Source organism: Thunnus albacares, chromosome 8 (assembly GCF_914725855.1).
Source record: "Thunnus albacares chromosome 8, fThuAlb1.1, whole genome shotgun sequence".
Taxonomy (NCBI): domain Eukaryota; kingdom Metazoa; phylum Chordata; class Actinopteri; order Scombriformes; family Scombridae; genus Thunnus; species Thunnus albacares.
Genome location: NC_058113.1, coordinates 8,454,803 through 8,480,946, shown reverse-complemented (window position 1 = coordinate 8,480,946; position 26,144 = coordinate 8,454,803). Strand labels below are relative to the sequence as shown.

Genomic DNA, 26,144 nt, shown 5'->3' with positions numbered 1-26,144 from the left:
ATATTATTGACAGTCATATTGCTACTCTTTCTCTACACTCAAATACTCTAAAATACACAATAGTGATTCCATCTATGGCTGTCTCATGAAAGCGTACATCTGATATGTTTTTGCACACTTGATATGTTTCCTGCAATATGAGTAATTCTCTGACTCTTTTAACACAAATGGTACAAATATTTTGCTACAATAACTGGCATACTAGAAGTATTTTATTTTAGTTCTGTGTGTAGATCATTTAGATTTATTTTTCAAGTTTGGAAGCAAGCTTGACTTTCTGACTACACATGTTGACTGATAGAAGCCTTTATAAATCAATTCAACAAATTTAGCTAAGTATAAAGCAAGCCAACTACTGATGAGATAGAAAAAGGTGTTCTTGATTAGCTAGTAGCAGTAAGTAGCACCTTAATAAATTCCACAGTTTCACACATTAACAAAAAGCAAATCCTCTGATTGTTGATATCATTAAATAGCAAACTAACTGCTGTGATGTAGCAAGCTGATATCAGACTAAAGTTACAACACAGCTACTGTCAATAAAGGACACCAACCTGCAACAGCTCCATCAAGCTCTTGCTGCTCAATATGCTGATGATGACAGCTGGGTCTGTTTCTTTTTGAAAAAGGTTTATGGCCATGACTGAAAGAGCAGTAACAATCTTGGTGGACAAACTAAGCAGACTTGAGGGCTAACAAGCTGCTGTTTTAGAGCAAAGAGTGCACCACTTCTGTTGTGTCAGGTGTTTAATCTGAAAATTCTGTTCTAAACTCTTCTGTCACAGCTAGAGAGAGATATAGAGTCAGAGAGAGGTGAGTGGCAAATGGTGGCAAACAGCTGAGACTGGTGGGAATGTCATTCATTTTGCAGATATTTGATAATAAATCAAAGTATTGAAACGTTGACCTAATGATGTTGCTACATGAAAAGTCAGGTATCACAATTATCTAACATTAAACTTTAAGAAATATTGCGACAATAGTCCAACTCAGTGTGAGTCTTGATGCCAGGCAGAGCAGCAGATGAGCAAACTGTCAATCACAGCTGTCAATGTCTACATAGCAGACTTCAAAGCTACTATAAGTCTTCATATCATATTAACAGAGCAATCATTTCCAAAATGACCATCAGCACACTCATTAGAGGGCTCGAATTTAGTGATTGAGACCATAATGACTGGTTAAAAACATTGTACTTGCATTGGCTTCAGCCTCAAGGCCTGGTAGTTGCCACTTGCCTAAATCCCAGAAGCTGTGGAACCACACATGGTACTGTTGTTGACACTGATGTTGTGGTCATTGTAACCAAGCACAGTGTTCAACAAGGTTTTCAGTAAAAGAGGCAGAGTGTGGTACAGTAAGGGATTTTTGTTATTGCACAATATACTGCATTCACTAAGACTGACATTATAAACTTTATTGACCCTTGATTGTTTTTTGATTTTTCAATGTAAATAGCCAACAATTAATCATTAAATACATTTTTTCCTTGTTAGTGTCATTGCCATTATTGATTTATCACTCACAACATGATGAATTAATCTTGAGGTGTTTAGGTGATGATGTAAATAAATTAATAGATAAACAAAAAACATTTTAGTGTTTATTTTATGCATTAATTGACAGTTTGCTTTATTCATCACACTGTTTAAAATGTTTCAGTCTGTTATATATATAACAGGGATTTATTAACAACTGGCAACATATGTCAGGACATCAGTGATACTATTGCAGCAATGTTATGAGAAATTAAAAGCTTTAACATCAGCTGTCATTTTCATTTTGTATGTCAAACATGTTCAGTTCTTCATTATCTGTTACATGAAGTTGCTTTGAAGTACAGATTAAGTAAAAGCATAAATGCATAAACAATGAGAGGAAAAGTTAATGATTGATTTGATATTGAGGAACAGACAGTGAAAACAAAGAACTTTCTATTTCCTATCTTTGGGAATTTTCTATAACCATCACTCAAGGAGTGATGCAAACCTTTTCCTGGAAGCAGGTACATGCTGTCAATAGTGAAGCAACAGATGCTCAAGCGAGTATAAATACCAGCACATTTAGCACACTCAACATCAGACAGGTGAAAAGAGCTGACAAGATCAGGATCTGAAGAAATCTTGGTGCAACTTAAACCACTCACACACTGCTGTACATGAAGAGACATCTGTGGAATCATGGAAGGTATGTTAAGTTCACTGAATGACTTTGGTCAAATACATTGAGCTAATTCAAATTTAAGTGGATGTGCTTTGCCTACAAAGTGCAATGATGCACTCCACAGAAGAAGATGAGCAGAGTCAGAGATAATGCTGGAGATGAACACCTCGCTCATGTCTCTTTTCTTTCACACAGATGCCGTATAACAGACAGAAACGTGGCATTAAGTGTCGCTTTTGCTGTGGCTGCTGTACCCCCGGTATCTGCGGAGTGTGCTGCAGATTCTGAAGATTCCTGCACCAACAACCACTAAATAATCATTTATGTGTTTTTGTCTAAAATTGTATTTATGGCATGTAAACATGTAAAGATGTTACTAGGTGTGGTCATACTTTAGTTATTGTGCGCTGTAAATTCATTATTGACATACAGGTATTACACTAAATATCTGCAAATACTGAAATGTGTGATCAATAAATTGTTAGGTTGCTATAATTAAGTGTTTCAAAGTGTTGTTTTAATTATGAATATAATTGACAGTCATATTGCTACTCTTTCTCTACACTCAAATACTCTAAAATACACAATAGTGATTCCATCTATGGCTGTCTCATGAAAGCATACATCTGATATGTTTTTGCACACTTGATATGTTTCCTGCAATATTAGTAATTCTCTGACTCTTTTAACACAAATGGTACAAATATTTTCCTACAATAACTGGCATACTAGAAGTATTTTATTTTAGTTCTGTGTGTAGATCATTTAGATTTATTTTTCAAGTTTGGAAGCAAGCTTGACTTTCTGACTACACATGTTGACTGATAGAAGCCTTTATAAATCAATTCAACAAATTTAGCTAAGTATAAAGTGCGCCAACTACTGATGAGATAGAAAAAGGCGTTCTTGATTAGCTAGTGGCAGTAAGTAACACCTTAATAAATTCCACAGTTTCACACATTAACAAAAAGCAAATCCTCTGATTGTTGATATCATTAATTAGCAAACTAACTGCTGTGATGTAGCAAGCTGATATCAGACTAAAGTTACATCACAGCTACTGTCAATAAGGGACACCAACCTGCAACAGCTCCATCAAGCTCTTGCTGCTCAATATGCTGATGATGACAGCTGGGTCTGTTTCTTTTTGAAAAAGGTCTATGGCCATGACTGAAAGAGCAGTAACAATCTTGGTGGACAAACTAAGCAGACTTGAGGGCTAACAAGCTGCTGTTTTAGAGCAAAGAGTGCACCACTTCTGTTCTGTCAGGTGTTTAATCTGAAAATTCTGTTTTAAACTCTTCTGTCATAGCTAGAGAGAGATATAGAGACAGAGAGAGGTGAGTGGCAAATGGTGGCAAACAGCTGAGGCTGGTGGGAATGTCATTCATTTTGCAGGTATTTGATAATAAATCAAAGTTTTGAAATGTTGACCTAATGATGTTGTTACATAAAAAGTATCACAATTATCTAACATTAAACTTTAAGAAATACTGCGACAATAGTCCGACTCAGTGTGAGTCTTGATGCAGGGCAGAGCAGCAGATGAGCAAACTGTCAATCACAGCTGTCAATGTCTACATAGCAGACTTCAAAGCTACTATAAGTCTTCATATCATATTAACAGAGCAATCATTTCCAAAATGACCATCAGCACACTCATTAGAGGGCTCGAATTTAGTGATTGAGACCATAATGACTGGTTAAAAACATTGCACTTGCATTGGCTTCAGCCTCAAGGCCTGGTAGTTGCCACTTGCCTAAATCCCAGAAGCTGTGGAACCACACATGGTACTGTTGTTGACACTGATGTTGTGGTCATTGTAACCAAGCACAGTGTTCAACAAGGTTTTCAGTAAAAGAGGCAGAGTGTGGTACAGTAAGGGATTTTTGTTATTGCACAATATACTGCATTCACTAAGACTGAAGTTATAAAGTTTATTGACCCTTGATTTTTTTTGGATTTTTCAATGTAAATAGCCAACAGTTATCATTAAATACAGTTTTTCCTTGTTAGTGTCATTGCCATTATTGATTTATCACTCGCAACATGATGAATTAATCTTGAGGTGTTTAGGTGATGATGCAAATAAATTAATAGATAAACTAAAAACATTTTAGTGTTTATTTTATGCATTAATTGACAGTTTTCTTTATTCATCACACTGTTAAAAATGTTTCAGTGTGTTATATATATAACAGGGATTTATTAACAATTGGCAACATATGTCAGGACATCAGTGATACTATTGCAGCAATGTTATGAGAAATTAAAAGCTTTAACATCAGCTGTCATTTTCATTTTTTATGTTAAACATTCCCTGTCTTTAGGAATTTCCTATAACTATCACTGATAAGTCATTTTTTCATTTTCTTTATGACATGAACCAAACAAGTGGTTCAGCAAGGTTATCAGTGAAAGAGGCAGAGTGAAGTACAGTAAGGAATTTTTGTTATTGCACAATATACTGCATTCACTAAGACTGAAGTTATAAAGTTTATTGACCCTTGATTTTTTTTCAATGTAAATAGCCCACAGTTAATCATTGAATACAGTTTTTCCTTTTTAGTGTCATTGCCATTATTGATTTATCACTCACGACATGATGAATTAATCTTGAGGTGTTTAAGTGATGATGTAAATAAATAAATAATCTAGATAGATAGATAGATAGATAGATAGATAGATAGATAGATAGATAGATAGATAGATAGATAGATAGATAGATAGATAGATAATCTAAAAGCATTTAGTGTTTATTTTATGCATTAATTGACAGTTTGCTTTATTCATCACACTGTTTAAAATGTTTCAGTCTGTTATATATATAATAGGGATTTATTAACAATTGGCAACATATGTCAGGACATCAGTGATATTATTGCAGCAATGTTATGAGAAATTAAAAGCTTTAAAAAAAATCAGCTGTCATTTTCATTTTGTATGTCAAACATGTTCAGTTCTTCATTATATGTTACATGAAGTTGCTTTGAAGTACAGATTAAGTAAAAGCATAAATGCATAAACAATGAGAGGAAAAGTAAATGATTGATTTGATATTGAGGAACAGACAGTGAAAACAAAGAACTTTCTATTTCCTATCTTTGGGAATTTCCTATAACCATCACTCAAGGAGTGATGCAAACCTTTTCCCGGAAGCAGGTACATGCTGTCAATAGTGAAGCAACAGATGCTCAAGCGAGTATAAATACCAGCACATTTAGCACACTCAACATCAGACAGGTGAAAAGAGCTGACAAGATCAGGATCTGAAGAAATCTTGGTGCAACTTAAACCACTCACACACTCTGAAGATGAAGACGTTCAGTGTTGCAATTGCAGTGGCCATCATGCTCACCTTCATCTTCCTTCAGGAGAGTTCTGCTGTCCCAGTCACTGGAGTGAGTAACAATATAATTAACACTAGTTCGATTTTCTTATTACATCTAATGTTTTGTCAGAAAGCTAAGATGTGATTCCTGCTGTAAACATGCGGAATTCTTTAACAGGAACAAGAGCTGGAAGAAGTGATGAGCAATGACAGTCCAGTTGCTGTACATGAAGAGACATCTGTGGAATCATGGAAGGTATGTTAAGTTTACTGAATGACTTTGGTCAAATACATTGAGCTAATTCAAATTTAAGTGGATGTGCTTTGCCTACAAAGTGCAATGATGCACTCCACAGAAGAAGATGAGCAGAGTCAGAGATAATGCTGGAGATAAACACCTCGCTCATGTCTCTTTTCTTTCACACAGATGCCGTATAACAGACAGAAACGTGGCATTAAGTGTCGCTTTTGCTGCGGCTGCTGCACCCCCGGTATCTGCGGAGTGTGCTGCAGATTCTGAAGATTCCTGCACCAACAACCACTAAATAATCATTTATGTGTTTTTGTCTAAAATTGTATTTATGGCATGTAAACATGTAAAGATGTTACTAGGTGTGGTCATACTTTAGTTATTGTGCACTGTAAATTCATTATTGACATACAGGAATTACATTAAATATCTGCAAATACTGAAATGTGTGATCAATAAATTGTTAGGTTGCTATAATTAAGTGTTTCAAAGTGTTGTTTCAATTATGAATATTATTGACAGTCATATTGCTACTCTTTCTCTACACTCAAATACTCTAAAATACACAATAGTGATTCCATCTATGGCTGTCTCATGAAAGCATACATCTGATATGTTTTTGCACACTTGATATGTTTCCTGCAATATTAGTAATTCTCTGACTCTTTTAACACAAATGGTACAAATATTTTCCTACAATAACTGGCATACTAGAAGTATCTTATTTTAGTTGCGTGTGTAGATCATTTAGATTTATTTTTCAAGTTTGGAAGCAAGCTTGATTTTCTAACTACACATGTTGACTGATAGAAGCCTTTATAAATCAATTCATCAAATTTAGCTAAGTATAAAGCAAGCCAACTACTGATGAGATAGAAAAAGGTGTTCTTGATTAGCTAGTGGCAGTAAGTAACACCTTAATAAATTCCACAGTTTCACACATTAACAAAAAACCCAAATCCTCTGATTGTTGATATCATTAAATAGCAAACTAACTGCTGTGATGTAGCAAGCTGATATCAGACTAAAGTTACAACACAGCTACTGTCAATAAGGGACACCAACCTGCAACAGCTCCATCAAGCTCTTGCTGCTCAATATGCTGATGATGACAGCTGGGTCTGTTTCTTTTTGAAAAAGGTCTATGGCCATGACTGAAAGAGCAGTAACAATCTTGGTGGACAAACTAAGCAGACTTGAGGGCTAACAAGCTGCTGTTTTAGAGCAAAGAGTGCACCACTTCTGTTCTGTCAGGTGTTTAATCTGAAAATTCTGTTTTAAACTCTTCTGTCATAGCTAGAGAGAGATATAGAGACAGAGAGAGGTGAGTGGCAAATGGTGGCAAACAGCTGAGGCTGGTGGGAATGTCATTCATTTTGCAGGTATTTGATAATAAATCAAAGTTTTGAAATGTTGACCTAATGATGTTGTTACATAAAAAGTATCACAATTATCTAACATTAAACTTTAAGAAATACTGCGACAATAGTCCGACTCAGTGTGAGTCTTGATGCAGGGCAGAGCAGCAGATGAGCAAACTGTCAATCACAGCTGTCAATGTCTACATAGCAGACTTCAAAGCTACTATAAGTCTTCATATCATATTAACAGAGCAATCATTTCCAAAATGACCATCAGCACACTCATTAGAGGGCTCGAATTTAGTGATTGAGACCATAATGACTGGTTAAAAACATTGCACTTGCATTGGCTTCAGCCTCAAGGCCTGGTAGTTGCCACTTGCCTAAATCCCAGAAGCTGTGGAACCAGACATGGTACTGTTGTTGACACTGTTGTGGTCACCGTAACCAAGCACAGTGTTCAACAAGGTTTTCAGTAAAAGAGGCAGAGTGTGGTACAGTAAGGGATTTTTGTTATTGCACAATATACTGCATTCACTAAGACTGACATTATAAAGTTTATTGACCCTTGATTTTTTTTGGATTTTTCAATGTAAATAGCCAACAGTTATCATTAAATACAGTTTTTCCTTGTTAGTGTCATTGCCATTATTGATTTATCACTCACAACATGATGAATTAATCTTGAGGTGTTTAGGTGATGATGCAAATAAATAAATAGATAGATAGATAATCTAAAAACATTTTAGTGTTTATTTTATGCATTAATTGACAGTTTGCTTTATTCATCACACTGTTTAAAATGTTTCAGTGTGTTATATATATAACAGAGATTTATTAACAATTGGCAACATATGTCAGGACATCAGTGATACTATTGCAGCAATTTTATGAGAAATTAAAAGCTTTAACAACATCAGCTGTCATTTTCATTTTGTATGTCAAACATGTTCAGTTCTTCATTATATGTCACATGAAGTTGCTTTGAAGTACAGATTAAGTAAAAGCATAAATGCATAAACAATGAGAGGAAAAGTTGATGATTGATTTGATATTGAGGAGCAGACAGTCAAATAAAGAACTTTCTATTTCCTATCTTTGGGAATTTCCTATAACCATCACTCAAGGAGTGATGCAAACCTTTTCCCAGAAGCAGGTACATGCTGTCAATAGTGAAGCAACAGATGCTCAAGCGAGTATAAATACCAGCACATTTAGCACACTCAACATCAGACAGGTGAAAAGAGCTGACAAGATCAGGATCTGAAGAAATCTTGGTGCAACTTAAACCACTCACACACTCTGAAGATGAAGACGTTCAGTGTTGCAGTTGCAGTGGCCATCATGCTCACCTTCATCTTCCTTCAGGAGAGTTCTGCTGTCCCAGTCACCGGAGTGAGTAACAATATAATAAACACTAGTTAGATTTTCTTATTACATCTAATGTTTTGTCAGAAAGCTAAGATGTGATTCCTGCTGTAAACATGTGGAATTCTTTAACAGGAACAAGAGCTGGAAGAAGTGATGAGCAATGACAGTCCAGTTGCTGTACATGAAGAGACATCTGTGGAATCATGGAAGGTATGTTAAGTTTACTGAACAGATTATGAAAAGCTAATTACCATAAGATCATTCAAAGGTGGACCAACAGCTTGCTCATGTTCGTCTTTCATACAGATGCCGTATAACAGACAGAAACGTGGCCTTAAGTGTCGTGTTTGCTGTGGCTGCTGCATCCCCGGTGTCTGCGGAATGTGCTGCACAATCTGAGGACTCCTGCACCAACAACCACTAAATAATCATTTATGTGTTTTTGTGTCTTAATTCAATTATACTACTTTGTATTTAGGGCATGTAAAATTAATTTTTACTAGATTTGGTCATGCTGTACTTCATTTTTGCACAGTGTATTATCACAATAAAATACCATAACATAACTAAAACATAATGTGCCAAAGTATTGTTCTGCAGTCAATTTGAGCCTAACTTTAATCATACAAATCAAAACACATCTTTAAGTTAATTAATATAACATTACATCCACAACTCAACATTTCTTTCACAGTGCTTTCATTCTTCATAGTTAACATTTCTTAAATGAACTCAAATATTGAATGTTTTCAGATAAAGATAGAAAGGTAAAACATTGTAATATTGTCAGAAAATAACCACTGAAATACAATAAGTGTTTACATTGTCATCACAGTTTCATTTTTTAGATTTCTGTCACTGTTACTTTTGCTTTGGTGACAAATAAATGACACTCAAAAAGAATAAAACATGATTAAATACATTTTTGAGGATTTGTTACAAACATTTGGGGCAGGCAAACAGAATGACGTGTTCTTCATTACTTTACATGACACGTTAATTCAAATTAGTTTAGAAATGAGGTGAACATGTAAACATCAGGTGATGCTCCCCTTTAATATTAAACATGTATGGAAAACCTAGAAGTGATTTCTTTCACAGTTCAGCAGGGTTGTCAATAAACCAGACACAGTGAAGAAGGGAAATTTGCTTATTACATCAGATACTTGCAAAGCCTGAAGTTGCTAAAAATCTGTGATTTCATTGGTGTTAAAGCCCAAAATATATTACTTTATAAGTTTATTTTGACTTTTCATTTCATTACTGTTTCTCACTGTTTCTCATATATGTATTTATTTATTTTCAAAGTAGAAAATTTCCAAAACCCATTGCTCAGGAATTTCCCAACTCTAGTCCAGCCCATCCCTGGCAGCAGAAACATGCTGCCAGTGATGAGTCAACAGTGGTCCAAGTCAGTATAAATAAAAGCACATTTTGCACACTCAACCATCAGACAGGGGAACAACTCAGAAGAGCTGACCAAACTAAAAGAAAATTAGTTGACTTAAAAGCGTAAACGTCTCAAACTCTCCTAAGATGAAGACATTCAGTGTTGCAGTTGCAGTGGCCGTCATGCTCACCTTTATTTGCATTCAAGAGAGCGTTGCCACACTCAGTGAAGTAAGTACTTGACTTTCACTCTTTTAATCCATTTATAGATATAAATGTTTTGTCATGATGCTAAAATGTTGGTCTGACTGTAAATGTTCATAATTCATTAACAGGTGCAAGTGCTGGAGGAGATGATGAGCGATGACAGTCCAGTTGCAGCACATGAAGAGACATCTAAGGAATCCTGGATGGTGACTCAAGATATTCAGGCAAATATCTTCAGTCAATTCAAATATAAGTGGATGTATTTTCCCTACAAAATGCCCTGATGCACTCCACAGAAGGAGCGTGTCAAAATGCTGAAATGTGGTTCTTAATATAAATGTGCACAATTCTTTAAATTTAAGGCGCAAGAGATGGAGGAAATGATGTTTACTCCAGTTTCTGCAAATGAGACATCAGTGGACTCATGGATGGTATGTTCACTTAGCTGAATGAATCAATCCAAATACCTTAAGCTAATTCAAATAAAAATAGATGAGAGAAAGAGTGAGATAATGCTGGAGATGAACACCTTGCTCATGTCTCTTGTCTTTCACACAGATGCCGTATAAAAGCAGACAGAAGCGAGGCATTAAGTGTCGCTTTTGCTGCAGCTGCTGCCGCAACCGCCGCGCTTACTGTGGATTGTGCTGCAAGTTCTGAGGATTCCTGCACCAACAACCTCTAAATTATCATTTCTCCTGTTTTTTCAGTTGAAGCTATTTTATTGCTCTGTATTCAAGGCATGTAAAATTAGTTTTTACCAGATTTGGTCATGATGTACTTAATTTGTGCACACTGTATTATCACAATAAAATATAACATAACTAAAACATAATGTGTCAAAGTGTTGTGTGTTTTGTTGACACTGATCTTGTTGTCACATGAGTCAAACACAGAAAGAGATATTGCTTTCTGCACAAGAAACTGAATTGTGAAGACTTACAGAAGTTACACTAGGAATTTAAATGGCACCTTTTAATATCAGCTTTAACAGCCCAAAGATCATTTTCTACCTTTATTTTTCCTTTTTCCTTTTTTTTAAATGTCCACAGTAAACAGTCCACCATAAAGTTTTTATTCACAACCTATTTTTTTAATCTTTTTGTTTGCTTTCACATTAACATTCATTCGACTCTTTGCTAAATCCCGCCCGAACAGTAATTATCCAATCATAGCTTTGCAGCACTAACTTGTCAAGACAGTTCTGTCAAGCTTTGGATTTTCCCACATGTTGAAATGGTGTGCATGCTGCTCTAGTAAAACAAACTCTGTATTTCAAGAAGTTGGGGGGTGTTTCTTTTTAACCTCACCGTGACCAAAAACACTAACGCAAAAGTAAATGATTATCAATGAATATGCACAATTGGCCTATCACCATTCTCAATCGTTTTCCTGCATTCATTTTTATACTCAAATATGATAAATTATATAAAAGTGATTCAATCAGTGGCCAGTTCATTACAGCATTGACCTTTTCTTAATTTTGAAAATACATCTGGTGCACATGGTACATGAGGTGAGTTATTACACACATGATATAATACTAACAGTCTGAGGTGAAAGCTGCATGTCCAGGCAAAGAGTTAACTTCCTCACCAGTTGACTATCTGTGTAGAAGACTTGGAATTAAAGGAGAGCATTGTTTATGTATCGTAGGGTAGAACAGTAAAAATGTAATTGAAATTATGTTTTTCTTCATCCTTCATTCTTAAACAAGCCCTGGACAGTTTGGATGTTTGCCATAGAATAACATACTTGGACAAGAGTTGTTAGTTATATGATTTAATGTTGCATGTTCAAACATTAAGCTTCACTTTGACAAGGGAAAAGATTTGAAGATAAGTGATATCCAATGTGTTTGGCAAACATAATGGTGTCTAACGCAATGGAAAACCATTTTTATTATTCAAACTCTAATATAGTAGCATCTCGGCCCCCCAAAGACCGAAATTCTTGTCCTGAACAAGTATTTCAAATATAACCTGTAGTCACGTCTGATTGAAAGATGGAAATTCCTGAGCAATGGAAATGGGAAATTCCTTTTTTTTTGTTAGTGGGCCCTTGTGTTTGTTTATCAATTTCATCTTTCTTTCTGGTTCATGAGTACAGCATCTTTGTGATACACAATAATAACAATTAGCACAAAAATGGTAAAGCACACTTCTAAAGCTGGGATATTTTTCCCTCATCACTGTGTTTAATGTGTATGTAACATTGTTTGTCAGAGTGAGAAAACTGTTAAAAAACAAAAAAAAGGTTTTAAATAAATACATATTGTGTGTACTACTCCCTGCACAAATATACGGTATCAACAGTCTTCATGTAAGTAAAATGATACAAATGTACTACACATTTGTGTGTTAATGAAAACATGTGTCAGTGCTTTGTACAATATTTTATCAGTTTTTTTCACATGATGCAGCTGTGGTGTTTTGCAGCAGCACTGAGTTGTTTGTGCATAATTTAATGAAGGTAACCACAGTGGGTAATCAAGCATAACAGTCCTGTGCTTATATATGACACTTTTCAAAATACAGGCAGCACTTCATCATATTTAGAGCCTCCTTATAGGAAATAGAGACAGAACACTAACACATAATAAATAAGTATAAAGTACTAATGCAGTTTAGTGTGTGCACAGGTAACAAGTGTGCATTCTTTTGTTGGCTCTCTTACTATCCCCTTTTGCTGTCTGCTCACACTCTTGTCCTGGTAAAATGGTTCATTACATTTTGTTTTAATAGACACTTGAATCCTCTCTCACACAGTGAACATTCACAGAAATATTTAGTTCATTTAACATAGATGAAACCAATGAAAACACATCTTTAAGTTAATTAATATAACATTACATACACAACTCATCATTTCTTTCACAGTGCTTTCATTCTTCATAGTTAACATTTCTTAAATGAACTCAAATATTGAATGTTTTCAGATAAAGATAGAAAGGTAAAACATTGTAATATTGTCAGAAAATAACCACTGAAATACAATAAGTGTTTACATTGTCATCACAGTTTCATTTTTTAGATTTAATATTATACATGTATGGAAAACCTAGAAGTGATTTCTTTCACAGTTCAGCAGGGTTGTCAATAAACCAAACACAGTGAAGAAGAGAAATTTGCTTATTACATCAGATACTTGCAAAGCCTGAAGTTGCTAAAAAATGAAATGCCCTATGATTTCATTGGTGTTAAAGCCCACAATATATTACTTATTATTTTGACTTTTTATTTCATTATCACTGTTTCTCATATATGTATTTATTTATTTTTAAAGTAGAAAATTTCCAAAACCCATTGCTCAGGAATTTCCCAACTCTAGTCCAGCCCATCCCTGGCAGCAGAAACATGCTGCCAGTGATGAGTCAACTTTGGTCCAAGTCAGTATAAATAAGAGCACATTTCACACACTCAACCATCAGACAGGGGAACAACTCAGAAGAGCTGACCAAACTATCAAAAGAAAATTAATTGACTTAAAAGCGTAAACGTCTCAAACTCTCCTAAGATGAAGACATTCGGTGTTGCAGTTGCAGTGGCCGTCATGCTCACCTTTATTTGCATTCAAGAGAGCGTTGCCACACTCAGTGAAGTAAGTACTTGACTTTCACTCTTTTAATCCATTTATAGATATAAATGTTTTGTCATGATGCTAAAATGTTGGTCTGACTGTAAATGTTCATAATTCATTAACAGGTGCAAGTGCTGGAGGAGATGATGAGCGATGACAGTCCAGTTGCAGCACATGAAGAGACATCTAAGGAATCCTGGATGGTGACTCAAGATATTCAGGCAAATATCTTCAGTCAATTCAAATATAAGTGGATGTATTTTCCCTACAAAATGCCCTGATGCACTCCACAGAAGGAGCGTGTCAAAATGCAAAAATGTGGTTCTTAATATAAATGTGCACAATTCTTTAAATTTAAGGCGCAAGAGATGGAGGAAATGATGTTTACTCCAGTTTCTGCAAATGAGACATCAGTGGACTCATGGATGGTATGTTCACTTAGCTGAATGAATCAATCCAAATACCTTAAGCTAATTCAAATAAAAATAGATGAGAGAAAGAGTGAGATAATGCTGGAGATGAACACCTTGCTCATGTCTCTTGTCTTTCACACAGACGCCGTATAAAAGCAGACAGAAGCGAGGCATTAAGTGTCGCTTTTGCTGCAGCTGCTGCCGCAAACGACGCGCTTACTGTGGAGTGTGCTGCAAGTTCTGAGGATTCCTGCACCAACAACCACTACTTACTTCACATTCAGTGAAGTAAGTACTTGACTTTCACTCTTTTAATCCATTTATAGATATAAATGTTTTGTCATGATGCTAAAATGTTGGTCTGACTGTAAATGTTCATAATTCATTAACAAGTGCAAGTGCCGGAGGAGATGATGAGCGATGACAGTCCAGTTGCAGCACATGAAGAGACATCTGTGAGATAATGCTAGAGATGAACACCTCGCTCATGTCTCTTGTCTTTCACACAGATGACGTATAACAACATACAGAAGAGAAGCTTTAAGTGTCGCTTTTGCTGCAGCTGCTGCCGCCGAGGTGTCTGTGGATTGTGCTGCAAGTTCTGAGGATTCCTGCACCAACAACCAATAAATAATCATTTATTTTGTTTTTTTACTTGAAGCTATTGTACCGCTTTGAATTTATTTATTTGATTTTAATCATGTTGCACACAGTATGTTATCACAATAAACATCTATCATAACTAAAATACAGTGTGTCAAAGTGTTCTTCTGTAGTCAATTTTGTTTTTTGTCACGTTGCTCATAACATTCTCTACACTCTTTACACTCAAATATTCTAAAATACATCTTAGAAATATACACAAAATGTTACAACTGAGTTTAAAAGCGGACTGTGAAGGTTTCAAATTACAAATGAATTAAATTTAAAATACAGATACTCGGTATCTCAAGAAAACCAGTGGTGGAAGCGGTATTCAGATCCTTTATGTACCAATACAGCAATGTAAGAATCAATTATAAGTAAGTCCTGCATGAAAAATCTTACTTAAGTAAAAGTACTTAAGCATTATCAGCTTGATGTAGTTAAAGTATTTTAGTAAAAGTAGTTGTTTGGTCCCTCTGTCTGATATATTATTATATGACATCATTAGATTATTAATACTGAAGCATCAGTGTTAGAGCAGCATGTTACTGTTGTAACTGCTGGAGGTGGAGCTAGTTTCAACTACTTTATATACAGTTAGCTAGTTTAGTCCAGTGGTTCTCAACCTAGGGGTCGGGTCCCTCCAAAGGGTCATCAGACAATTCTGAGGGGTCGTGAGATGATTAATGGGAGAGGAAAGAAGAAAAAAGTTCTGATACACAAATCTGTTTTCAGTTTTTGGACATTTTCTCTAATCTTTAATTTTTGGTGAAATGTTGGATCATTTGAACATTTATTGAAATGAAACTATGTGAGAAGTTTAGAGGGAAAAATCACTATTTGGTGGAGCTGTTAACAACTCATAGACATCTGAAATGTGACAATGACTACACACTGCTTTATGTAAGACGTCAAAAGCCAAAAAGGTTGGAAGCCACTGGTTTCATCTTTAACAATGTGTTGTATTTTAAAAGCTTGTTATATTATCCATTGTGTCAAATCTTCATCTGAAAAATAAGTAAAGCTGTTAAATAAATGTAGTGAAGTAGAGAGTACAATATTTTCCTCTGAAATGTGGAGTGGAAGTAAGTACAAATTATGATTATTTTATGAAAGTTACAGTTAATTTGCATATTGTGTTAAATAAAAATATATACTTTCTTTAATACAAATTGCAGCTTTTATCCCAAGCACAATCTCTCTACAAAGCCTTCAAAATGACTGACAAAGTGCCCCTTGAACCCTTGATACTGTGTGTAATTAGGACCCATGCCAAACATGAACTCAATAAGTAGATCCATCTATTAAAACTGTGTATGCAGAATTGGGTGCTTTTGACTGGGATCCCTCAGGACCCCAAAACATTGGTATTTTCACTAATTAAAACAGAATCAGAAAACAATGATGTGAAGTCATTAGGAACAAATTCATTGACAAAGTCATGAAAAATTAGAATGATAGAATAAAGCACCTCTGAGATAAAACAAACCTCTTGGGTCTTTGTTGCTGTGTTATAGTTGCTGTGGTAACTCTAAACAAATACAGTACACAAAATTGTGTAAGGAACGAGGAAGGAACGACTCAGAAACAACCTGATGATTAATGAACTGTTAATAACTACTTCCCTAATAACTTTAGAAATGTAGGAAATCCACTAAAGCAGATGCAGAAATGTAAGAAAAGTGGGTACAGTAAAGAATGATGTCACATCTCGAAATAACATTGAAAGTCTCCTAATTGTGAATTTGTAAAGACGGTGGTAGCAAAAGTACAGTTAGGTGTTTGACCCCCAGGAATATGCTTTGCCTGTCACAGTCTGATGCACTCCCACACAAGTAAAGCTAAACCAGATGGGTGGGACATGTAACTTTATGGTTAGGTATGTCTGTGTGGGGGATCAGACAGCGCAGACTGTCCTGTCAGGCCCAGGCCCAGGTAAAGGTAGCAGGGGACACAGTGAGGAGCCACCAGGACTGTGCAGACGTGGCTACTGTCAGCTCCAGCGCAGCAGAGTCTACAAAGGATAGTGTATATGAAAAATTATATCGTCACCATGATGGAGATTCTTCTGTAACTGCAGTAACAGAAAGACTATCAATGAAATGTTAGTTTCTTGCCAATTTTTGTAAATCTTTCAATCATGTTTCCTGTAAGTTGATTATTTACAGTTTCTTGCAGTTCAGTAAAGAGTTATAGTGTTAAATGGTGGTATAAAAGTTGTTTAAGAGGGTTTTCCAGAAGAAAAAAATGATCAAATTTTGGTCCTAAAAACCTATTTAGGGCTGATGATCTGATCCTAATAGTGTATTTGTTGCCAAAGTGCTAGTTATCAATATAAAATATTTATTTAATATTTAATATTTATAATGTATTTTAATATTTCATTTAATATTCATTGTATGTAAAGTTAGTTGTTTTTTTACTATGTATTCCAATTAAATTCTTGTTTCAAAAATCAATTTTTAAAACAGTTTGAATCAAGATACTATGAAAAAAAAATGGTAGGAAGAATTAGCAATAAAACAATTTTAATATCTTTTATCAAATCTGCCTCTTCTGTCACTTCTCCAGCCTCCATAATGTGACAGGACAAGCTCAGCTCAGTCCACCAGTTTTTGAGTTGCAAGTCAAATCTCAAACACTTCTGACTTGACTTGGACCAAAAGGCTTAAAAACAGTTTTGGTCACAGTTACACATATTGTTTGGAGGATGTAATTCAACTAAAACTTAAAAACTCAAACTTGGAAAACTCTAAGATGAGAGGAAAGGGCTTTGTAATGAAAAGTGGCATTATGAAACAGGCATGAAATAAAAACTGCTGGAATCAGGATGAAATAACATTTCTTGATAGTGAGCTTTAGTTTCAAAATATATTGGACTATTTCACAAATTTAATGGTTAAATTAAATACAGCATTTTTGTATAACATAATAAGAACACAGTAAACACCCATATGCAGCAAAATACAAAAATAGTCCTGAAACAATCGATTCATTGATTAATTGAGGGAAAGAAAAAAAATTGACAATATAGCTGATAAATGATTAATTGTTTCATTGCCAATCAAAAGTGCAAAGTAGTCACTTCTTAAAGCTTCTCAAATGTGAAGCTGTGCTTCTTTTCTCTGTTGCACATGTCCATATGTTATGCCGGATGTTTTGGGGTTTTGGACAGTTGGTGAGACACAAAAGGCAATTTGAGAAAAAAAAAAAAAAAAAAGACTTCTGGGAAATTGTGAAATTGTGGAAATTTTTGCTGTTTTCTGACATTGTACAGACTAAAGAATGAATTACTTATTATTAGTTACTATAAAAAACCCTGAAAATGTAATTGATGATGGCAATAATCATTACCTGATGTTTTACTTATTTATTTATATGTATGGCAGGATAAGGAGGAGGGGGGAGTCACTTTTCTTTTCAAAATCACATTGACTTTCTTCCTTAACAGGAAGTCGCACAGAGCCCCAACTTAACTCTGTATGCTTCAGTTTGTATGTGTTTATCTTTGTCAAATGGTTGCTCTTCATTGTTTTCAGATAAACTTGTTGTTTTTTCTCACGGAACATCCTGACATTCTAGAAAATGACAGAATTCTTCTACAGTATGACATAATAGAACTGCGTTCTCTCAGAACAGGTTTATGAGTGAGAACTTCAGCCAGAAATCATTTCAGTATCATCTGTTCAGACAGGAGACACGAGAAAAACAATCTGCGCTACACTTCCTTTGAATTAGCAAAACTTGACATAGAAAGATGCGAAAGCATAGGAATAGAAATCGGTCATCAGCAACCTCAAGAAGAGAGGAAATGAAAAGAGGTGAGAGAGACGAAACACACCAACATGTTCTCACATATTATACAGTGAAAAAAGTCATGATATTACTATGTATGTTGAAATATGGTGTCGCATCTTTTTTCAGTTATTATTTTATGATTAGGTTAACATTAAATGATGTTAGTTCATTAAAATCTTACAGTTAAGTGTACATTTTAAAGGAGCAGTCCACATGTTCTGTATTCATCTAAATTAGGGAGAAAAAAATATTTTTACAAAAATGTACAATACAGGAAAAACTGCAGAAAGGACTTGAGACCATTTATTACTTAATATTGACACACTGATAATGTACTGTGATTACAGAGTTAGTTTTTTTATCATTTATACTCCGTTTAATGCACTTGACTGTTATTTTTTGGGAAGGTTCCTCATTTAAATGGTCTGAAAATCATCTTCTCCAGATATTATAGTTGTGTGTTTGTGCATGATATGTTGACTGAACGCAGTGACTTACATTTTCTCTTCATGTTTCAAAGCACCTGTTGACTCAAAGCTACAACCCAATGACGTGCTGACCAGCAGTTTGAGTGAGTACCTGCTTCAGCACTTCATGTTTGACGGCTTCTTCAGCAGAGTCGCTCAGTGCCAAGACAAAGACACCAAAGACACTGTGGCCCTCAAGATCCTCAAGGAGAAGAATAATGGTTCCCAGGAGCCCAACAAAGAGGTGGATCGTCTAAGACTTTCTGAGTCTTTGAGCAGCACATTTCATTACATATCTAACATTAACCGTTAGCTGTGTCAACTGTCTAATTTCTCCTTATTTCTTTCCAGTTGGCCATGCTGAAAATGGTCCGTGGTCTTGATCCGGTCAACATCGTTCGATTCTATGAGGGTTTTGAATACATGGGCAAGACATGTCTTGCATTTGAAATGCTGGACAAGAATCTCCACCAGCTGCTGAAGGAGAGACGCGGCAACCCTCTCTCTCTTCAGCAAATCAGATCCATCACACAACAGGTATGTAGCTCTGAAACGTCTATCAAAAGCACTGATATATATGCATCAATGGAAACAGCGCACCAGCATTTGGACAACAAAATTCACAACTTTACAGATTTTCAACTGTGGCGTCTTTATTTCTTCTTCTGTCTCTGCAGCTGGTTGCCGCACTTAGAGCTCTGAAGACTGTTGGTGTGATTCATACAAATATCACACCGCAAAACATCATGCTGGTTAACCAGAAAGAAACACCCTTCAGAGTCAAACTCATTGACTTTAGTTCAGCCATCAAAGCTACTGAAGTCAAGCGTGGCGTCATCATGCAGCCTGTTGCATACCGGCAAGTTACAGATTTATCTTTCTGATGGTTTACATCATTCTGACATGCATCCATATTGGATTTGACTGTAACTGATATACTTAATGTGACTGAACAATCACACTCATGTTACTTTACATACTTTGTATTATTTTAGTATCTTCTCATTGAGTTCTAACGCCATAAACATGATTACAGCTAACACGTCAAACTGTGCAGGAATTGTTTGTAACATCTTCTAAAATGTGCTTCTCTCTCTCCTCCCTCAGGTCTCCTGAAGTGATACTGGGTCTTCCCATCTCAGAGGCTGCAGATATGTGGTCTCTGGGTGGTGTCCTGGCAACCCTGTACCTTGGCAGCTTGCCATTCCCTCAGCGCTGCCAGTATTACCTGGTGCGTAATCTAATACACCTGGATTTATTTGTGCAGCTCCATGTCCAAACACAAACAGAAATATGGTGCATCATGTTGGCTGATGTGATTTCATATATTCTTTCTCCAGGTGAAAACTATGGTGCAGACACTGGGTCAGCCGGAGGACCAGGTCCTAGATGACGGCACCCATACGTTGCTCTATTTTAGCCAGAACCAGGACTCCACAAAGCCAGCATGGAGGCTTAAGGTATGAAAACCTGTCCTGCTGTGCTTAAAGCGGGTCAGATATTGTTCCTCTGATTTGGTAGAATATATGAAAAAGTACCTCACATACTCTTTATTCTCTGTTGATTTAGACGGCTGATGAGCACAAGGCTGTGACTGGCTTCCCGCCCCAAAATCACAGCGGCTCAACCAGGTTCAGCAGGCTGGATGACCTTGTGATGGTAGGTGGTCTTCAATTTACTGTGCAAGCACAAATAAACATTGAATTAACACCAATACACATCTCAACGACCATTGATTTTGTTTCCAAATGCAGCTGTACCCACAGGCAGAGAAGATTGGGGAAAAGACACAGTTTGTTTGCCTGCTGAAGCAGATGCTGTGTCTGAATCCTCACAGGAGAATAACCCCAAGTGATGCCCTGAGTCATCCGTTTACAACCATGAGCCATGAACAGGGTGACGATGATGACACCAGCTCTTAGTGAGTGAGCCTGTAGTGAAGTTAGTACAGTTAGTAGATTAAATTAATGTCAGATAGAAACTGTACTGGATGGATGGATGTTAAATTATTTGACGGATCCATTCACTCATTGATTTGTTGTCATGCTTCATCCAGTGAGATGTCCTCACCTGCTCTTACGAGTCATCAAGAGCCACAAGATGAAGGTGGCTCAGCGGCAGTGGACATAGATGCCATCTCGATAGAAAGAGATGGAGACTCTGCTGAGACTGAATCAAGAGATGAAGATTCAGATGAAAGTCCCTCCAATGGTAGAGTTTCGGATGATAAAGCTGCAGTCACCTCTGCCTCCACATCTACTGCACCTCTACCGACTGACCTGTATGACGCTGTTTCAGCTGACAAAGGTCCAGTCACCACATCTGCAACTGATGGAGTTTCAACTCCACCTCCAACAGATGACTCAGATGCTGCTGCTAGTGTAGCTGATGAAGCCACAGTCACCTCTGCCTCCACTGATGAAGCTTCAACAGCATCTCCTAAGACTGGCCTGTATGACACTGTTTCAGCTGACGAGGGTACAGTCACTCTATCTGCAGCTGATGAGGTTTCAGCCTCACCTCTGACTGCTGACTTGAATAATGTTGATTCAAGTGAAGAAACTGAAAGTCGCTCAAATGGTAGAGATCCAGATGATGAGTCCCCAAATGGTGCCACTGTTGCAGCTGATGAAGCTATAGTCACCTCTGCCTCCACAAATGAAGCATCTACCTCACCTGTACTGACTGACCTGTATGACGCTGTTTCAGCTGACGAAGGCACAGTCACCACATCTGCAACTGATGGAGTTTCAACTCCACCTTCAACAGATGACTCTGATGCTGCTGCTAGTGCAGCTGATGAAGCTGCAGTCACCTCTGCCTCCACAAATGAAGCATCTACCTCACCTGTGCTGACTGACCTGTATGACGCTGTTTCAGCTGACGAAGGTATAGTCACCACATCTGCAACTGACAGAGCTTTAACTGCACCTCTAAGAGATGACTCCGATGCTACTGCTGGCGCAGCTGATGAAGCCACAGTCACCTCTGCCTCTATTGATGAAGCTTCAATAGCACCTCTCAAGACTGGCCTGTATGACACTGTTTCAGCTGACAAAGGTCCAGTCACTGTGTCCTCAGCTGACAAAGCCTCAGCTACACTTCCAGAGACTGACACAGATGAAGTTGGTCCAGCTGATGAACGTACAGTCATGGACTCTGATGGAGACTCAGCCACTGGCTCCAGAAACACTCGGAGGAAGCCGCTGAAAAGGATCAAGAGATTCTTCGGCAGGATGTTTAGAGCCCTGTGCTGCTGCTGTTGCTCTGTACATGTTGAGGAATAATGCCATGTAATAACTCCATTCTCTGTGTAATGTGTCATTAAAAATAAATGCATAAAAATATCAACTGAACTGAATCTGTGAGCTGTCTGTAAGCAACCAGAGCCGCCATAGTAACGGCCACAGCAGTGGTCTCAATGGCGGCAGGAGCAGTGGTGGTAGTACCTAGAAATAACAGTAGTATTGTAATAGTAGTTTTATTAGCAATAATAGTGTACCACAAGGATAATATCTTATATAATATATATAAATCTTCAATAAAATTATTAAAAGTTGATCAAGGTTTAAGGCTGGATGTTGCAGTAACACACTAACCTCATCCTATCAACATATTTAACATGCAAGGACTACAGACTGGGGTCCCTGGGGACCCCAAGAATAAACTACTGTAAGAAGCAACCAACATAGCAAAATGTTATCTCATTTCTTCTCAAAACATTATTAATTTTGTGATTAATGTCATCTGAAAAAACAGATTATATCCATGTCTTCTACACATATCTTTGCCTGGGACATGCAGCTGTTCCCTCAGTCTGTTAGTATCATATCATGTGTGTAACCTGCATCTGCATTTTTCGCATTTTAAATGAATCAGTTGAAAACATTATAAAGGCATCAGTTTTAGTTTCTTCAGCTTTTTAGCAACATTTTTTCATCTGCTGGAAATGAAAAACCTTCTTTTGTTTATGTCTGTGTGAAATCAGAGTTTACTGAAAACTGTTCACCCTGATAGCCTTATCGTTGAGGCTCTCCCTGTGTTTCCTCTCTCTATAGTGTCAATGGTGAAATGAAGGCAAAGATGCTAAAATAATAATAAGAGAGGTAAATCTGTCCACATTATGATTGTAAACAGCATACTGTATGTGCCATGCTCCAATGTAAAGCTTGACAGAGGTAGCAACAGTAACTAAGGGACATCTTCATGAATGGTCAGTTAATCAATAGGTGATTCTAATATCACTGACATTACAATTGTGTCACAGTGTTTAAATTGCTCAGCTGTATATGAGATAGATCTATTAACTGTAAGGTATAATGTATGTCAGGACATCCATAATGCAACTGCAGTAAAGTTATATAAGAAATAAAAGCATTTACAAAAGTATTTGTCATTTTAATTTTGCATTCATGTGTGTTTATTATATGTAACACAGACTGGAAGTGCAGATTAGGTATACTCATAATGTATGATAGAGCTGTTCATGTTTGATTTGATGAAAGGACAAAATCTGAGGCTAACAAACAAAAATAGAGAATTTCCCATTCCCCAGGGATTTCCCATTCTGACATGGGAATGTTGGGAGTGTTGAAAGTCCATTCCTGAAAGCAAATACTGCAAGTAATGAGGCAACAGTAGCTCAGTGAGTATAAATACCAGCACATTTTGTACATTCAACCATCAGACAGGTGAAGACCTCAAAGGAGCTGACAGTCATCAAGATCAGTAGAAATCTAGCTGTTTCAAAAACCTCAACAACTCAAACTCTCCTAAGATGAAGACATTCAGCATTGCAGTTGCAGTGGCCGTTGTGCTCACCTTTATTTGCATTCAGGAGAACTCTGCTGTCCCAGTCGTTGAAGTAAGAACTTGCTTAAATCGTATCATTTGTTTATTGACTTGGCGTGTGTTGTCAAAACACTAAAGTTTGGTTCCCACTGTAAATGTGCTTTTTTGTATTTTAAGGTGCACGGGATGGAGGTGATGATGAGCGACGGCGCTCCACTTGCTGCAGATAGCGAGGCAGAATTGGCCTTGTTGGAGGTATGTTCAGTTAGTGGATGTGAGAGATAGAGTGAGATAATACTGGAGATGAATATCTTGCTCATGTCTCTTGTCTTTCACACAGGTGCTTCGCAGACAGAAGCGTGGACTTTATTGTGGCCGGTGCTGCGACAACGGCGTCTGCAGAAAGTGCTGTTATGCATGATGCTGAATTATTGGAGATACTACAGTGTTTTATCACAATAAATTTCAATCTCTTTACAATAAACTGTATCACAGTTTTTTTATTTTAAAAAGTGAATATGAATTATTGTTATATTGCTGCTTTTAATACACCTCAGTACTCTCAAATTCACAACAGTAATTCAATCCGTAACCATTTCATGAAAGCATAAACAAATGTTTGGAATGTTTTGTGCACAGTAAATGATTTGTTTCATGTTTCCTGAAGTATTAGTAGCATAAAAACTGCATTTATATCGGTTGAAATGATCAGCTCAGGTTGATTATTATTAACAATTGCCTCTAGTCTCAGCATAAGTTTAAAGAGTTAACACTTTAAAGGAGCAAAATGATCAAAGTGTACCTACATGTTTGTGTGTGAGATGAGTAAAAATGTCGTGAATTGTCATTGTTCATATACAAAATGGCAACAAAAACAACAAACAAACATACAAACACACAAACAGAAACTTACAGCAGGTTTTTAGTGTAAAGCATAAAATCATGTGTGCAGGGACGTAAAGTGACATTTCTTTTGTTTTGATGACTATACAGAGACAATGGTGGATTTTTTTCTGAAAATATAACTTTTGTTTAAGAGTTTATGTCACCTAAAACCTTTGGGAATATTGCAGAAGACTGAAGTTGGTTGCACATGATTTAATGAAGGTAACTGCAGTGGGTAACGGAGCATTATAGTCTTGTGCTGCTATGTGGCACTGTATTAGATCATTTAGAGTCTCTTTATAGACAGGTTTCACCACACAGAAGAATAATATAGAATTGAAAAGGACAAAATACTGACACATTCAAAATGACTTTTTTTGTTGTTTTTGTTGTTGTTGTTGTTGCACTGCCATACTCACATGCTGTATGTCACCTGTTTTTCTTGTTCCACTTGCTGTTTCTGCCTCATGTGTCTCTTTGCTCTCCTGTTCCTGCCTTTTAACTCTCTGCCCACTTGTAAAACATTGATAATGGACACCAACTGCAAGTCACAAACCATCTGTTAACAGAGATATATCAAAAATTACTGTTAATTTAAACTATGTATCATTGTTGACAAAACACACTCCTTTACTGAAATATCTACTGTATGTTATCAGTCCTAATCTGTCATCATCTGGGTAATAACGTTATGAACTGTGTCAGAAAATGAAATTTAGTAAGTATTTATATTTGTTTGCATGTGATAATTTAGACTTAAGATGTATAAGTGGAGTCCAAAAGTCTGAAACCACTTTCTCATTTGGACCCCACTGTATAGATTTTTCAAGTTTTAAAGCAAGCTCAAACTTCCAATGTGTTGACTCACAGAGGCCTCAATTATATAAATTTAAAACATGATTAAGAGGTTTTCTTAGAGCAAAATTGCATGTGCCAATTATGATTGGACATGATAGTTCAAATAGAAGTTTAAAGATTTGTGGAATGTGATGCCCCCATGTCATATAAAAATAGGTATTTTAAGAAAATGGATAGTCTACTGTATATTCCAACAGATGCACATTCATGGTCATTTTTGTTGAAACAGATGTGATCATTGAAACAAATACTCAGTAAGGTCATGTAATCAGTAAATGGGGCAGACTAACATGATGTAAGGGATTTTGATTATTATGCAATATATTTGGAAAGTCTAAAGTTTCTGAAAATTCCACTGGCCCTGACTTTATCAACAGCAGTGTAAACAGTGTGTTTAATAACTTAACTTTTACTTATTATTTTGTTTCTACCATTGTTGACTTATGTATTTATTTACAATCAGATTTTCTATTAGTTTTTTTTACACTGAAAGGTAATATTAAGGTGTTTTAGTGACAAAGAAAAATATTCAGATATAATAATTAAGAGTTTGGTGTTTGTTCTATGTTTCTGTTGACAATGTGGATTATTACAATATCAGTCATTACATTCATGTCACAGTGTTTAAAATGTTC

At 36.3% G+C, this 26,144-nt stretch overlaps 5 protein-coding genes across 5 annotated transcripts; all 5 read left to right on the top strand.

Annotated features, from left to right (window-relative positions):
• Positions 1–5,294: 5,294 nt before the first annotated feature.
• On the top strand, positions 5,295–6,126 carry LOC122987468 (hepcidin-like). Its single transcript, XM_044359364.1, has 3 exons — positions 5,295–5,565; positions 5,674–5,751; positions 5,923–6,126. The coding sequence occupies exons 1-3, from the start codon at positions 5,479–5,481 to the stop codon at positions 6,013–6,015; spliced, it is 258 nt and encodes an 85-aa protein (XP_044215299.1). The 5' UTR covers positions 5,295–5,478; the 3' UTR covers positions 6,016–6,126.
• A 2,180-nt stretch (positions 6,127–8,306) lies between these two features.
• Positions 8,307–10,877, top strand: LOC122987197. Its single transcript, XM_044358942.1, has 7 exons — positions 8,307–8,501; positions 8,610–8,687; positions 8,784–8,873; positions 9,981–10,097; positions 10,202–10,297; positions 10,436–10,504; positions 10,632–10,877. The coding sequence occupies exons 1-7, from the start codon at positions 8,415–8,417 to the stop codon at positions 10,731–10,733; spliced, it is 639 nt and encodes a 212-aa protein (XP_044214877.1). The 5' UTR covers positions 8,307–8,414; the 3' UTR covers positions 10,734–10,877.
• A 2,638-nt stretch (positions 10,878–13,515) lies between these two features.
• Positions 13,516–14,666, top strand: LOC122987196 (hepcidin-like). The gene is made up of 5 exons (XM_044358941.1): positions 13,516–13,673; positions 13,778–13,873; positions 14,012–14,080; positions 14,208–14,353; positions 14,575–14,666. The coding sequence occupies exons 1-4, from the start codon at positions 13,590–13,592 to the stop codon at positions 14,307–14,309; spliced, it is 351 nt and encodes a 116-aa protein (XP_044214876.1). The 5' UTR covers positions 13,516–13,589; the 3' UTR covers positions 14,310–14,353; positions 14,575–14,666.
• Positions 14,667–18,368: 3,702 nt separating this feature from the next.
• Positions 18,369–22,262, top strand: LOC122987195 (dual specificity tyrosine-phosphorylation-regulated kinase 4-like). Its single transcript, XM_044358940.1, has 9 exons — positions 18,369–18,531; positions 19,029–19,219; positions 19,327–19,512; positions 19,653–19,834; positions 20,083–20,206; positions 20,316–20,435; positions 20,545–20,634; positions 20,730–20,896; positions 21,032–22,262. The coding sequence occupies exons 1-9, from the start codon at positions 18,468–18,470 to the stop codon at positions 22,260–22,262; spliced, it is 2,355 nt and encodes a 784-aa protein (XP_044214875.1). The 5' UTR covers positions 18,369–18,467.
• Positions 22,263–23,603: 1,341 nt separating this feature from the next.
• LOC122987491 (hepcidin-like) lies at positions 23,604–24,246 on the top strand. The gene is made up of 3 exons (XM_044359395.1): positions 23,604–23,839; positions 23,944–24,021; positions 24,107–24,246. The coding sequence occupies exons 1-3, from the start codon at positions 23,753–23,755 to the stop codon at positions 24,185–24,187; spliced, it is 246 nt and encodes an 81-aa protein (XP_044215330.1). The 5' UTR covers positions 23,604–23,752; the 3' UTR covers positions 24,188–24,246.
• Positions 24,247–26,144: the final 1,898 nt, after the last annotated feature.

What these genes read in the sequence shown, in the direction of transcription:
- LOC122987468 (XM_044359364.1), top strand. Translation starts at nt 5,479, where the DNA reads ATGAAGACGTTCAGTGTTGCAATTGCAGTGGCCATCATGCTCACCTTC. An exon ending in CTGCTGTCCCAGTCACTGGA is followed by an intron (nt 5,566 to 5,673) that starts GTGAGTAACAAT and finishes ATTCTTTAACAG; the next exon opens with GAACAAGAGCTGGAAGAAGT. An exon ending in CATCTGTGGAATCATGGAAG is followed by an intron (nt 5,752 to 5,922) that starts GTATGTTAAGTT and finishes TCTTTCACACAG; the next exon opens with ATGCCGTATAACAGACAGAA.
- LOC122987197 (XM_044358942.1), top strand. Translation starts at nt 8,415, where the DNA reads ATGAAGACGTTCAGTGTTGCAGTTGCAGTGGCCATCATGCTCACCTTC. An exon ending in CATCTGTGGAATCATGGAAG is followed by an intron (nt 8,688 to 8,783) that starts GTATGTTAAGTT and finishes TCTTTCATACAG; the next exon opens with ATGCCGTATAACAGACAGAA. An exon ending in GCGTTGCCACACTCAGTGAA is followed by an intron (nt 10,098 to 10,201) that starts GTAAGTACTTGA and finishes ATTCATTAACAG; the next exon opens with GTGCAAGTGCTGGAGGAGAT.
- LOC122987196 (XM_044358941.1), top strand. Translation starts at nt 13,590, where the DNA reads ATGAAGACATTCGGTGTTGCAGTTGCAGTGGCCGTCATGCTCACCTTT. An exon ending in GCGTTGCCACACTCAGTGAA is followed by an intron (nt 13,674 to 13,777) that starts GTAAGTACTTGA and finishes ATTCATTAACAG; the next exon opens with GTGCAAGTGCTGGAGGAGAT. An exon ending in CATCAGTGGACTCATGGATG is followed by an intron (nt 14,081 to 14,207) that starts GTATGTTCACTT and finishes TCTTTCACACAG; the next exon opens with ACGCCGTATAAAAGCAGACA.
- LOC122987195 (XM_044358940.1), top strand. Translation starts at nt 18,468, where the DNA reads ATGCGAAAGCATAGGAATAGAAATCGGTCATCAGCAACCTCAAGAAGA. An exon ending in ATGCAGCCTGTTGCATACCG is followed by an intron (nt 19,835 to 20,082) that starts GCAAGTTACAGA and finishes CTCCTCCCTCAG; the next exon opens with GTCTCCTGAAGTGATACTGG. An exon ending in AGCGCTGCCAGTATTACCTG is followed by an intron (nt 20,207 to 20,315) that starts GTGCGTAATCTA and finishes TTCTTTCTCCAG; the next exon opens with GTGAAAACTATGGTGCAGAC.
- LOC122987491 (XM_044359395.1), top strand. Translation starts at nt 23,753, where the DNA reads ATGAAGACATTCAGCATTGCAGTTGCAGTGGCCGTTGTGCTCACCTTT. An exon ending in CTGCTGTCCCAGTCGTTGAA is followed by an intron (nt 23,840 to 23,943) that starts GTAAGAACTTGC and finishes TTGTATTTTAAG; the next exon opens with GTGCACGGGATGGAGGTGAT. An exon ending in CAGAATTGGCCTTGTTGGAG is followed by an intron (nt 24,022 to 24,106) that starts GTATGTTCAGTT and finishes TCTTTCACACAG; the next exon opens with GTGCTTCGCAGACAGAAGCG.